The sequence below is a fragment of the Catharus ustulatus genome, chromosome Z, assembly GCF_009819885.2.
Source record: "Catharus ustulatus isolate bCatUst1 chromosome Z, bCatUst1.pri.v2, whole genome shotgun sequence".
In the NCBI taxonomy this organism is placed as follows: Eukaryota; Metazoa; Chordata; class Aves; order Passeriformes; family Turdidae; genus Catharus; species Catharus ustulatus.
The window spans coordinates 41865756-41880681 of record NC_046262.2 but is presented as its reverse complement, the minus strand read 5'-3'; the positions used below and the strand labels follow the sequence as shown (position 1 = coordinate 41880681).

The following is a 14926-nucleotide window of genomic DNA, read 5'->3' as shown; positions in this document are numbered from 1 at the left end:
TGGAACTTCATACCATATTGAAGTAACATGCGACTGTTTCTTTTAGACATAGCATTATACATTATCTTTCATTTCTTTACTTCTAGGGTCTGAGGTGGTTGGCTTTGATGGGAAAAGTTGTCTAATTTACACATTAAATAAAAAACTCATTAATGCACTGAAAGATGTGATTTCTCTGAAGTTTAAGACAATGCAAAGTGATGGAATTCTCCTCCACAGAGAAGGACAAAATGGAGACCACTTCACCATGGAATTAACTAAAGGGAAGCTGTCCCTACTCATTAATTTAGGTAACAGCTATAGTCTCATAAAGTCTAATATAACTATTAGGCATTTTTTGATTAAGCCTTCTCTTAAACTGTTAAGTAGATTTTAATGTATAAAGTATGATAAACTAGCAGTATATTTTTGAATAATTTTATTTTTGAATGAAATTAATAGTTTCTATTTTTCTTCTTTCAAGGTGATACTAAAACTCATCCTTCTAATGCCCAAATTAATATTACGCTGGGCAGCCTTTTGGATGATCAACACTGGCATACTGTTCTCATTGAGCATTTTAACAATCAAGTAAACTTTACAGTGGATAAACACACTCATCATTTTCATGCAAAAGGAGAATTCAGTTATTTGGACCTTGATTATGAGGTGTGAAAATTACCTTTCCTTTATTGCATTTATTACCTTTGTTATGCAAATGCACTGAAACAGGCAAAGGAAACAGAACTTAAGGAAGTTTGTAGTCCTTAAGACCTTGGGGATTTTCTGTCTGTTAAGGAAATGAATCAAAGAAAAAGAGGTGTTCTTGGAGTACAAACCTTCCACTAGATTTTCAACTCAGTATTTTCAGAAGACCATCTTTTTCGTCTCAGAATTCATTATTTTAATACTTCTTTTTCAGTAGAACTGCGAACGTGATAAACAATATTGTAAACATAATGAATGAGACCCAACTCAATGCTATTATTTCATGAATATTAATGTTATGAATATAAAACTTAATGACAATTAAAATATATCAGCATTAAAACATTTAGAAAATGTTTCTATCAAGACTTAAATCCCTGTTAGATCTGAAAATTATACTGTGAAAATATCTTGCTTGCCCAAATAGTAGATTCATGAAAAGTAGTAGATGTAATATGCTGTGAAATTTTCCTACCTGTGGTTAAAAATACCTCTGTTTCACAGTTGTAATGTGATGACTGACTGCTTTATGTTTGCCCTATACTGTTTGTTGAATAAGACAATGAGTGATAGGGCAGAATGTCTGGAACCCGCAGACTTTATTGCACTCATTCCAATTTTTAAGCATTTTAGGGTAAAATGTCATGCTGTTCTGTGTCTGCATTATTTAATTTCAAAAATATCTCTACAGAATTTCTGAATGTAAATCATAATATCAAGGTTTGGAGGATCATACTAATTTGAAAAAAAGAAAAGCAAGAGGCAAAATAACTGGTTAACAAAGAGATATCTTTTACTAAATCAGTCAATATTGCAAATTAAATTTTCCTCTCATCCACATGCTATAATTTGAAGTACAAGTTGCTAACACAAGTGAGAAAAAGCATAAAAACATTCAAAAAAGAGCAAACTACTGTGTTTATAATTGCATTTCTAACTATAATATTTTATTAATTTGATAATGAAATGAAAACTTAATGTATTTTATTTCGGTTGATGTTTTTTGGTAAATTTTTTTAAACATTAAGCAAAATTTTAAAATTTAAAGGTTAATATTTAATACTGACCTTTTTTACAGTGTTGTCCAGAATAGCTTTGAAATATGTAAGCTCAAATGTTCACTTATACCACGATCCTATTTCTTATGGCATCCAAGAGTTAAAACATAGACTAGAGCAGAACTAAGGTCACCCTTGTGGCAATGCTTTTCTAAAATAATTTACTGCTTTCTAACAACTTTTGCCTTAGGGCAGGGATGTATTTAGACAGAATGATATTCTTTAATTTATTGGCTCTCAATGGGTTTTTATTTTTTATTAAATCTTTCAATCTCTTCCTGAAGCTAAGTAATTTTACAGCAGCATACAAAGGAACTGCACAACCTATGCATTTTGAAAGGGAAAATGTACCTCCTTCAGTTTGTTTTGAATCTGTCCTCGAATAATGTAATTTGATGCACTCTTGTTCTCTATTATGACAGTTATGGTGTGCACAGATTTGAGAAGTTAGGCTCAAGTTTCTAAAGAAATTGTTGCTAATTTTCTTCTCCCTTTTTGCGCTGTTTTGCATAGTCTCCATGTACTTGGCCTTGTCATTCTTCTCCTTGGTTTTGCAGCTGTAATGGATGCTGAAAACTGATTCAAGATATTACTAAGTGACATCAAAAGAAGGAAAAAAAAGTTACATACATTTGACGATATAGCCTAATTTTTTTGTTAGCCTATTCTTTTGATACATAGATGTGACACAGTGAAATACACAAGAAGTAGCAGATTCATTATAGGCCAGTCTTTTGACTTCTGCTCTTACAGTATAGTCAACTTCTTTCCTTAGAAAATTACTTAATAGTATTATTGATTTCTTTTCTCTTTCTAAGCTCAGCTTTGGAGGGATCCCAGTGCCTGGAAAATCAGGGACGTTATCACGCAGGAACTTTCATGGGTGTTTTGAAAATATTTATTATAATGGAGTGAACATTATTGACCTGGCCAGGAGGCATAAACCTCAGATCTACATTGTGGTAAGAGATTTATAGTTAAGAAAGAGTAGATAACTAAAACAGAGAAAAATACCACAACCACTTTCAAATCCAACCTGTTAGCACACATTTCTAGTAAAATCTGTGTTAGGTAATGAAAGAAAAATAAAGTATGGGCTGGTTTTTATTTTATGCTGTGTTGACTCATCCCGGTAGGAAAGGCAGGATACATTTTATTCTTGTAGTCTTTAGCTGATATTTAGATGTGTCTGATGTCGCAGTGTTGTGTGCTAACTGGGTGACAAAAGTCAATGAGTAAGAAGATGCATGAGGAACCATCAAATCTTTAGCTTTGTGTCAGAGTAATAAGGATATGTGCCGGGCTAATAAGAACACCAGAAGTACTGAAATTACAGTTTTAAAATTACATTTTAAAAGGTTTTTTTTGCTAAGGACACTCATCCACTTTTCTTTGTCCAGTGCATTATAATTTTGACAGATAAGTTCTGTTTTTCAATTTAAACTGACCTTTGTTTGAAGACTTGTGGTTTAGGTTGGTGGGTTTAATGCATTTATTGTTATATGGTTAACAGTCATATTATCCAAATTCCTACCTTTTAGAGAAACAGTTCCAATAACAAAACAAATGTCTTTGATGTTGCAAGCGACTTTCTAGAAATTTTACTGTCCTTTGCTGTTGGTTTTGGTTTGGTTTTTATTACGTAGTACAGCAGGGGTCTTCTCTGTTTGCAATGTAGTTTACTTATTTAGTAGCAGGAAATGCAGAGGTATCATAGAAATCAGCTCAGAATAATTAAAAATATGTTAAATGCTTTCATGATCCAAATATTTTAACTTGAATTTCTGTTCAGAATACAAAGAATAGAAGAAATGTATGAGACACATCTCTTCTCATGTGAAATTCACCTGAAATATTCCAAAACTAACTAGGCTGGTACCTTTACGTGGTATTCTGTCCGTGGTGCTTACGAATACTGGGGAAGGGGCGATTATAGTATTCTTTGGGTGGAGTAGTAGAAAGGGATCTTTGAAATTATCTGTAATAGGAAATCTCATTATTTTCATGTCAAATGTTTTAAATTGTTGTTCTACTTTCAAAATATTTAGGATACATTTCATAATGTAAATAATTATGGAAAGAATCTCTGTTACTACAGAATCCCTGTTAAATAGGCACTTTACTGGGGAAATCTGCAAAAGACCAGCTTTTAATATTTAACAAGGTTTATTATTCTGATGAGTACCTTTTTAGTGGGTGTCAGTTTAGCTGACTACTCATTTCTATACAGCTGATTTCATAAGATAAAGCTTTTACTTTTTTATATATTTTTCTTGAAGAAAATGAAAACCCATAAACTTTAATACTTCGCCATACCAAGGACTAGTGAGTATTTTTCTTAAATTAATTTTAAAGCTTTTTGCTATGTGGTCAAAGTTTTATGTATGCTCAGAAGTTTAAAACCTCTTAGTGTTGAATAGAAATTACAGTAGTTTCACGAATACAAGCCGCACGGATTATAAGCCGCACCCCCGGTGCCTCGACAATGTTGCTGTCTTTGTCAATAGATAAACCGCACCCCGAATATTAGCCGCACTTTCGTTCGTCGCGAGAATCCGTGCGCAGCTTTCACAAATTGGCCAATTAGTAACAGGATCGCGGCATAGCGGGCTTTACTGGCTCGGGGCGGGTCCAGGCAGGCTCGGCCCGCTCATGGTTGCCGACGGGGCCGGGTGGCCCAGCTCAGCGCCATGGCTCGGCGGGGCTGGCCGGGTGGTGCTGCCGCCGCCGCCGGGCTCGCTGGCCCCCCTCTCCCGTCAGCACCGCCCCGCTGCCACGTTCGCTCGCCCGGCTGGCAGGGCTGCCGCCACCGGGCTCGCCGGCCGCCCCGCGCCGCATTCGCTCGCCCGGCCGGTGGGCTGCCACCGCCGCCAGGCTCGCCGCTCACCCCGCACCGCGTTCGCTCGCCCCGCGCTGCGTTCGCCCCGCCCCGCGCCGCTTTCGCTCGCGCCGCTTTCGCTCGCCCCGCGCCGCGTTCGCTCGCGCCGCGTTCGCTCGCGCCGCGTTCGCTCGCGCCGCGCCACTTTCGCGAGCGCCGCTTTCGCGAGCGCCGCGTTCGCTCGCGCCGCATTCGCTCGCGCCGCGCCGCTTTCGCTCGCGCCGCATTCGCTCGCGCCGCGCCGCTTTCGCTCGCGCCGCGCCGCGTTCGCTCGCCCCGCCGGCAGGGCTGCCGCCACCGCCACCAGGCTCGCCGGCCGCCCCCTCCCGTCTGCACCGCCGCCGCGTTTCCTCGCCCTGGCCGGCACTGCAGGCCCCCGCACCGCCGGGCTCCCCCACACTGCTGGCCCCGATTCTGCTGGGCTTCCCCCGCTGCCAGGCAGCCCCACCCGCCGGCCTTCCTGCTTCTGCCATGCTCCCCTGCACTGCTAGCCCCAGTTCTCCCGGGCTCCCCCGCCCTGCTGGCCCGGGCTCTGCCGCCCCCCTGCCCCGCCCTGCTGGCTCAGGCTCTGCCGCCCGCCCCCCACACTGCTGGCCCCGCCTCTGCCAGGCTTTCCCACCTCTGCCGGGGCCGACCGGGCTCCAGCTTGGCTTGGGGCTGCCGCGGGCTCTCACTTCCGTGTTGGCAGCTTTTAGAATTTTGTTAATGTATTAGCCGCCCCGGAATATTGGCTGCACTTCCGGGTTTCCACCAAACTTTTGGTCAAATTGGTGCGGCTTGTATTCGTGAAATTACTGTAAGTGTACTTCAAATTCCAAAAACATTAAGCTTTATGTGTTAAATGTGTTAACTACCCCTGACACTAGATGCAAAAAATGCATTATTCCCATTCCACATTTCTTATTTGCATCACTCAGTGCAAGTACAGATGCAGGTTATTCTCAGAGTTTCTCAATTAATTCAACTTCATGTGTACCTAAGAAACAGTTATTTTAGAAGAAGGTAAGCACAAAATAAACACTAGGTACATCAATCCAACTCATCATCTAGTCCATATGGGCCTACTTGAAAACACATTCCTTCTCAATTTAAGAAGTATGTGTTGAGCATTTGTAAGTAGCAAGACTTTGTGAAAACAAATACTGGAATTGGTGCACATCTCCAATTGCATTAATTTGGATTGTTTTTTTCCTTATATTAAACACCGTCTTAAACAATCAGTGCCAGCTCAACATTTTTTCTCTGCATCCAAGCATTTAGACCCATGTAGGTGTTTACATTAAGTCAGAGGCATGGCATTTTTTTGTCACTGATTTGTCAAGTCCCTAATGCTCGCTGAGAATGACCCAGACTAGGAACAAAGCATATCTTTCTAACTCCTGAAGTAGTATTAAGTCAACCTCATACTTTAGAATATTATGCCACTCCCTCAAAGGTCCTTGCCACTCTTAGAGCAGAGAGATGAATCTCTTCTGGTCAGACAATTGTGTTAGCTTTTCTCAAACTGATCATGTTCACGTTTGATTTTCAAACTAATACATTCAAGTACTATGCACCATGTATTGAAACTCTGCAGTGTCCATGGATAAATTCTCATGATTCTTCCTAACGCCATATTTGTTTTCTTTCTTTCTAGGGCAATATGTCCTTCTCGTGTTTAGAGCCACAGGTGGTTCCTGTTACATTTCTGAGCTCCAGCAGTTTCCTGGCACTGCCAGGCATAGCAGGCCAAGATGAAATATTTGTCAGTTTCCAGTTTCGTACTTGGAATGAGGAAGGACTTCTATTGTTCAGTAAACTGCACCAGTTTTCAGGTGGTTTCCTCTTATATCTGAGTGATGGGAAAGTCAAAATCAATCTTCATAAAATAGGAAGAGTGCTGAGTGACATTGCTGCAGGTAACAGAAATGAAGAAAAAAAAAAAAACCCAGGACTTCTATGCATAAAAGAAAAAAAAATTAAAAATTATTTACTTAGTACTTGCTTTCTTGACTTATTTTTATGATTAGTTTGTGTGCAACTGTGCTTTACTTGTGGGAATTTTACACCCAATTATTTCTAAATGCTTCCTTTTCTCACAAACATGCCTATTCTTTTTTTTCCCCATGAGTGAGCAGAAATCGCTTGCAGTAATATAGACTGAAAAATTGAGTCCTTAGCTTAACATGCATGCAATATATACAGCTCATGTGTGTAACCCAGGAAATCTAAGCAGCTTTTTCAGTTGCGTAAGAAATTTAGTCTCTTACTCTGTCAAGGTAAGTCATTAAGGTGTTTTTTGCCATTTGTCAGTGCTTTCAAAAGGTATCAAGTAACTTTATAAAGTTATGGATCACTATAAATATGACATCTATTCTTTTTTAGGTTCTTAATTTCAGAGATGTCCACCGTCCCCAAACTGGGACAGTGTATGCCCAATACCAGAAAACCAGGGCAAGTTTGAGTCAATGATTTAAAAAAGAAAAAGTGAACTTGAGGAAAATTAATCGCTGAGAACTAAAGGGTCAATTTTGACCCTGAATTGAGACTAGATCATCTACTTTTGATAGAGCACTGTTAGGCATCCCGCAGGGTGAAACAGATTTTCAGAAAGCTAGTACCTTTCAGTCTTCTGATGAGTAATTTCACCCTTAGCAAACAAATATGTCAAAATAAAAGGATGCACAATCATGTTAGAGAGTATTCAGTTGGGGTTCTAAGCAGATTCCAGCTTTAACTTTCTCTCTGCTAGGCAGGAATGGGACTAACTCTTTCAAAAAGAGTCTCGTCCATTTTTCTGAGCACTGTTAGCATTTGATGTGAGAATGACTGTTGGCCCAGGAAGTATGACAGCAGGACAGAAAAACATCTGCACCTTTGAAGCCTTTTTATAAAATGCAGAGATCCAGCAAAATCCCCATGTATTAATATCATCAACTTCACCTAGCAACACTTCATCAGTATTGTACTACTCTCTGACATTTCATATATCACAACTACCTTAGAAATTGTCATTATTTATGCAAACAAATTTAATTTGGCCCTTTACTTGTATATGGATTATATGATGTGATATGTTATGATGTGTCCTAAGACAGGAAAAACTGCACTATAGAGATTAGGTGAATTCAAGGGATTACAAGAAGTATATGAGTATGAGGAAGTTGAGGTTAAAGTTGCAGTGGTTTCTATGTGGACAAAGATGCCCAGAGTCCATTAGCTGGAGGAATATACTGTAGAAGCAATGGTGAATTTGGATGCAGAAAATACATTTTTGATATCCAAAATGTCACTTGATTTTTGATTTATTTTGACCCATACACAAGTATGTATTTTCCATTTCATATTCACAAATATCACTGTAAAAGAAGCCAAGTTAGTTCCAGTTATGTAATGAAAAGCAAGTGAGAAACCCCCAAACTAGTTATAATCAGTGTAAAGATAAAATAAGAATAAATTGATGTAAATTATTGTCAAAACTTATTAGGCAGTATAATGCAGACAGAGGGAGCAAAGCGGGACAAGGAAACTGCCGCAGGATTTGAACATGAGGTCTCCTTAGTCTTTGTTCCATGCCCCTGTTTCTTTTAGATTGATTCCTTACTTTAATTCCTCTAATAATGAAAATGCCCTTGAGGCAGAAGGGGAAAGGGAAGGCCGAAGGGGGAGGGGGAGGGGAAGGCCGAAGGGGAAGGGGAAGGGGAAGGGGAAGGGGAAGGGGAAGGGGAAGGGGAAGGGGAAGGGGAAGGGGAAGGGGAAGGGGAAGGGGAAGGGGAAGGGGAAGGGGAAGGGGAAGGGAAATGTAAAGTTCATTATGTTTTCACAGGTGTATAATGATTACAAGTAAAATTTTAAACCATTGATTATTTTAACTCGGGAAAAGACTATAAGCCTCTAATGGCCACAGATAATGTTGAAATTTACATAAATACTTTGATCCTGTTCCTGTGGGTGGAAATAGAAACTGCCCTGGTATTTTTTATTATCTAAACTAACTGATGCACAAAGAGTACCACTTTACTGATAGGAGATTTCCCTAGGCTTACCATTTGAAAATGTCAATTTCTTAGTAAGAATGTCAGTGGTATGTGGTTAGCAGTGATGAATTTGGCTTTTTAGGAGCTATTTCAATTGCTGTTCAATTATGTGATGAATGTTAAAAAAAAAAACCTGTGAGCATGCACTGTCGCTGTAACAGACTGGCTGAAGGTGGTGGCACTTTTAACAGCTGTAGGTAGACTTGCATATGGGGCAGTTTATTCCATTTCGAACTGGCAACACAATACATGAAATAGTAGCGTAAACATCCCAAAATAAATCTTGTGTTTTATGCTGAAACCGAATTTAATGCTCTCATGCTAGGTTTAGCTTTTTGTTCATGAAGGAATTGTGTTTGTCCTTGTGAAGGCAAAAGCTACAGCAAAATCATCTTATTCTCTTCTGAGAAGGAATTTATCTAACAAAACCATATGGGAATTTTTTCCTTGAGTTTTTGAAGTGTTTATTGTAGCAATCACTGAAACAATTCAAGTCTGCATTTGGAGATTGAGTAATTAAATTATGGATGGTTGGACAGAAGATTTGCCGCCCTTACAGGCAAGGACTTATGACCTGACTTTCATATGTGCACGCACAAACGCACATACACACACACACACACACACACGTAATATTTGATAATTAAGTCCAAGCATATTTCTTTGTGCACAGCACTTAAATAAATTATCCTGTGTTTTTTAAGAATTTCTTTAACCATTTAAAACCAAGGAGAACAGCATGTTAATTCGTAAGTAATTAAGTTAGAGTAAATTCTATCTTTTTCTTGCAGAATGGTTGCTTAATGTCTTTCATTTGTAGACAGTTTTGCAAGTGGTACATCAAATATTCACAAAGAAATAACATAGATTTAAAAAAAGAAAATCAACACAGAGTTAATTATCTTGAATTATGAGACCAAATTGAATTACAATATGTGTAAATGTTAGATCTTATTACTCAGTTTCTTCTATGACCCTTTATTTCAAAGCAAATTTTAATTTACTTGCAGCTTTTAATTGATTTTAATAATAATGGGACTTCATTGTTATGCTTCAGGCTAATCTATAAATTACTTCCTCTAAACTTTTTTTTTTCTCTCACTGGCCTCCTAATAATTTCTATACACTGTATTTTATCTGTGTGTTCCTGATGGCAGGTATCATTGTTCTGCCTGACATCCTGTAGACCGTATTTTAATACTTAGATTTAAAATTATGGAACTAATGAGAATGATTGGACATCTTGTTTAATATCTACCTTCGTGCCTACCTATTTTGTACTAAAAAAATTAATTACTTTGTTTTTCCTGCTTGTTTCTGTTGAAGCATTTTTCTAACTCATAGTCAAGCAGCAGACAATATAAGTTTCAGATGGAATGTAGATGTTAGTAGTCCACTGGCCTCTTCCACTTAGATTTTGTACCCCTCAGTGGCTCCACACAATCAAATGTGAATTTAGTCAAGATTCTAAATTCAAAGGCTAAAATGAACAGTTTTCATCAGTGTCTTGTGCTCCCACAGTGGCATTCCTCAGTTCTCATACTTAAAAGGGATTTCTAGGAAGTCATAACTTCAGCTACATGAACTTTGTGGAATATCTCTAATCATACCAGTCTTTAAAAAGTGGAGATAAAATATCGATTCCAAAATCATATAGTAGGACGGTAAGGTGAATTACAATAAACAAACCAAAAAGTGAAAAATTCGTATTATTAATTTTCCAGTAACCAAAACTTCTGATGGTCTGAAATAACATTCTTTGTATATTAGGACAGTCTCTTACCTACCTTCACAGTCAAATATTGCAAGGTTTGTAGTATGATTTACCCATCAGAGCAAGAAGCTACTGAAGCAGGATGCACGACTAAGAATTAAAAGCAGTTATCCTCATAACAATTAAAATAAAATGTCAGCATTTATTGCTAGATTTCATATTTTCAGTAACAACATAAGCAGTGAGATCAAGTGTATCCTCCGCAAGTTTGCTGATGACGCCAAACCTGAGTGATGCAGTTGATTCCCTTTAGGGAAGGAATGCAACCCTTCGTAGATTTGAAGATGGAGGGCCCTTGATAGACTTCAAGAATGGACTCACATGAACATCATGAAGCTCAATGAAGCCGAGTGCAAGTTCCTGCACCTGGGTTTGAGCGCCCCCCAGTATCAGTATCAGGCCAGGGGAGGAAGGGATTGAGAGCAGGCCTGCCAAGAAGAACTTGGAGTTGCTGATAGATGAAACCCCACCTCAAGGACTGCTTCAAGCTCTAGGGTCCCCAACACAAGAAAAACATGGTCCTGCTAGAGGGAGACTGGTGTAGGGCCATGAAAATAATCAGAGGGCCAGAGCATGTGTCCATGAAGAAACAATGAGAGATTCGGTATTGTTCAGCATGGAAAAAAAAAATGCTTAAGGGAGACCTTATTGTAGCCTTTCAATACTTAAGAGAAGATCTATAAATGGAGATTTTAGTTCTCTTTTTCCTCCAAGGATCTATAGTGGCAGAACAAGAGGTAACAATTTTAAAGTTGAAACAGGCTGTATTTACTTGTTCCACTCCTGGAAATGTTCTATGTTGTATGGGGTTTTGGCCACCTAATCCAGTAAAAAAAAACCCTGCAAAGAGGGACATTGATCATTCTGGTTTTAAAGGTCACTTAAAGCCCAAAATACTATATGATTTTACGATTCTTTGATTTCTAAAGGATAAGATAATGTATTAAAGGAGATCTGGCTGAGGAAAACTTCAATCACTTGAAGTACATGTGAGAGGTTGGGGCTAAAGCAAAATGTTTAGGAATTCTTGTTATGTGTTTCCTAATAAATATGCTGATAGAGGTAGGAAAAAAAATCGAGAAAAGGTATATAGGACTAGTATTACCTTAAATATATTGGAGATACTATCTAGGTTGTAGTTCATCTGAGTTTGCAGTGTTCTTCTAGGGTTTATCTCTTCATTGATAACAATCTTGTATTTAGATAGTTAACAATCTATGGATCCTAGTTATGGTATAATTTAGCTATTTGAAACTTCTCATATTTTTATTTTTATTTCTTTTATTTCTGTTTGAAAGAGTCTCTTAACTCATGGACTGTTACTGCACCATGTACAACATGTTCTAGAGAGGACTACATAAATACATGAAATTTCAAGAGAGAAATCAGATCACAAATCACAGGCACTCTGGAGTCAACAAAATGCTTTGCCATATTTAAAGGTTGTATTTGTTCTTCACAGAAAGAAGTACCTCTGTTCTGAAGAACACTCAAGAACATGATTGACTTTAAGCACTTGTTAAAGATAATAACGTGGTTACGTGGTGCTGTTAAAGATAATAACGTGGTTACATGGTGCCCTGTGTAGAATTTATTTATGTACGCATAAGTGCTTTCCAGAATGCAGGCTATAAGTTTATTGCTTTATGGCACCTTACCCCTACACAACCATAGATAATGTGATTTCGTAGTCATGGCTAAACTCTCAGAATATTTTCCCATGCATGTCAAATAAAAAGAGGAAGCTGAAAGCAAAATTGTCTTGTGACATTGACACAATGATTACTGAAGCTTTTAGCATCTACAGTATTTTGCTATTTTGCCATGTTGTAATGTAATGACTACCTTTTATTTTAAAATATGGAGAAATCCTTTGTAACAGTGTAATAAAAATATATATTATGTGCAAAATACTGTATCTGCCATCACAATGACTTTACTAATGATAACCTCCTTGGATTGGGAGGATACTTTTCATGGTCATTAAATGGGTATATTAGAGATATTAAGGCTACAAAAATAGTACTACACTGAGACTTATTCACTGAAGTACCTTTATTTTGTATTTATCAAATGTAAAGCAAGGTTCTGTTTCCACGAAAGATACTTGTACATAAGAAGTTATTTTTCATTTCACTGTCACTTGGAGATTTTCTATGGGCTATGATTGCTCTCTTGCTTTCAACTCTAAAACATTTAGATGCTGTAATAAGCGGAAGTTCATACTAAATTTTGGGGGTTTATTTTCCTTTCAGGTGCTGGATTAAATAACGGCCAGTGGCATTCCGTATCTCTCTCTGTCAAAAGGAATCGTATCAGTGTAAGAGTGGACAATGATGTGACTTCGTCTGCTCATGTGTCAATACCTCTGCAGATTTATTCAGGAGATGTTTTCTACTTTGGAGGTGAAATATTGTTGTTTGTTTATAAAGGCAATATCTAACAGTTATACATCAATTATTCCTGACATATCTAATCAAATGAAAATAATTGTTTGGCTTGCTTCAAGTCTTCTTTGTCTAGCTTGTTGAGGCACTGTTACAGTGGTTTTAATTCGTTTCATTTGAATTTTGCCATGTTGGGTAGAGTGAATCACCACCCTCAATCCTTGGTCGATTTTTAGATTGTCACAACTTGTATCATGTTCTGATAATTGAATATAGTCTGACTGGCAATCTGACAGACACACAAAGGTTTCTCTTTCTGCAGACTTACTGTTTTGCTAAATGAATATTTTGGAGATTCTTCCATTGGAACATTGTCAAGTTTTCACCTCAAGTGTATGCTTACCTGTGTAAATACTCTCTGTGTGTGATACATAGACATTTTTTTTTTTTTTTTACCACAGTGATATAATTTTTCTATGTTTGACAAGTATAATTTATTCTAAAAACCTATATGTATCTATATCTTCATTTCTCTAGGAATATCAGCAGTCATCTGTCATCAAGAGATTATGTCATTAGCAACATGTATTGTTACTGATAGAGTGGAACTGGTTGTTCCATTATTCATACAATTCTTTTGGGAATGGACTGCAAAATAGCAACGATAAACATTGCATTAATAGCCTAATAATTAGCTTCCTCTCTTTTAAACGCTAATGGTTGAATTATTTTAAACACTAATGGTTTAATTATTAAATTAATAATTATTTATAAATAATTCTCAAATTTTTGAGAAAACTGAAAAGATTGTGTACAAAACACTAAATGAATATGGATTCAGTCATTGTCCAAAAATCACTTCCTTTGAAACAATAGATTTTAAATAAATTTCATGCTCACAGGCATATTCTTAATACAGTAACTGCTGCATGAGCATTCACATGAATTTTCACATCTGGCATCTACTCTTCTCTACTGTAAATCAGCCAAATCAGAGAAAGATGCAGAATATTAGTCTTGAATCACCTTTCTATCTTGGTTCAGGTTCCCAGATCTCTGATTAGGTCATTTTCATCATTGCAGGGTTGATGGCACAGATGAACAGTTGAGAAGGGATGTGAGCAGTTACAAAAACAGCATATTCGATTAAGTTGTACAAAGGCACTTCTACCTGTGTTTTGCAGTGTGGAGAGGACAAAATAATTCCAGGAACACTGGAAGTACCAATTGCATATCTACCCCTCAGATTCTCTGATCTCAGCCTTACTACTGATATCTGCAGTTTATGCATCTCAAACAAAGGGAATCCTAGAAGTGGGTTTCAGAGTTTAGAACATTCTTTTTAAAATTTTTATGTTATATACCATTGTCAAAATGCAGACAATGCATTTTTACTTTTTTTCCGGGTTTATATGAATATTTACATGTTTGTGCTGTTTAAGTGTGAGTATTAACCTTTCAGGGAAGATGTCCTGGGGACATGGTGATTTGTTTACTTGTTTTAATGAATACAAATTATCCAGGAAATGTGTATGCCTAACTAGGAAAATGTGTAATAAACATGAAAATATTTTAGTGTTATGTCAAGACATTTTCTAGTCATGGCTTCATCAAGGATCTACAACCTCTCTCAGTTCTTGTAATAATAACTCACTGCAAGTTCAAGGGAAAATGATTAAAGGAATTCTCCTTATCTTAATATACAGCCTGCAATTGTAAGGAAACACAATTAAATTAATGTTAATGGTATTTTTCTCTTCTTCTAACAGAATGCAATTTTTGAAAAAGAGACACCAAGAAAAATATCTGGGACACACAATTTTGTAAAATAGCTATGCCTAAAAATTGTAAACTTTTCCTGCTTTCTGTGACCTTTACTTATTTATTTATAAAAAAATATATTATGTCTTTATTTATTTTAAATCTGGAAGTTACTGGAAGTATTTTATTCTCAAATGAGCATCATCTTTTTCACCAGAAATGACAGAATTTCTGTTACCATTCAACTGTAAAATGCTGTAAAGGATGCAGTTAGACCTGTGATTGATTTTTCTAACTGTGTGTGGTGCTGAAAACTTACTGTGCTCCTATTTTGACTTTTGCAAGTCTACTTCTTTCTTGTTCTT

The 14926-nt window shown here is 37.3% G+C and overlaps 1 protein-coding gene across 2 annotated transcripts in view; it reads left to right on the top strand.

The window, feature by feature from the left end:
* Positions 1 to 14926, top strand: part of LOC117010618 (contactin-associated protein-like 4) — a 238988-nt gene that overhangs the window by 146432 nt on the left and 77630 nt on the right. For both annotated transcript variants that reach the window (XM_033085306.1, XM_033085305.1), the window contains exons 5-9: positions 87 to 290; positions 464 to 648; positions 2564 to 2707; positions 6260 to 6521; positions 12669 to 12818. In XM_033085306.1, the coding sequence (XP_032941197.1) occupies positions 87 to 290; positions 464 to 648; positions 2564 to 2707; positions 6260 to 6521; positions 12669 to 12818 (945 nt within the window). The remainder of the gene's footprint in view (positions 1 to 86; positions 291 to 463; positions 649 to 2563; positions 2708 to 6259; positions 6522 to 12668; positions 12819 to 14926) is intronic.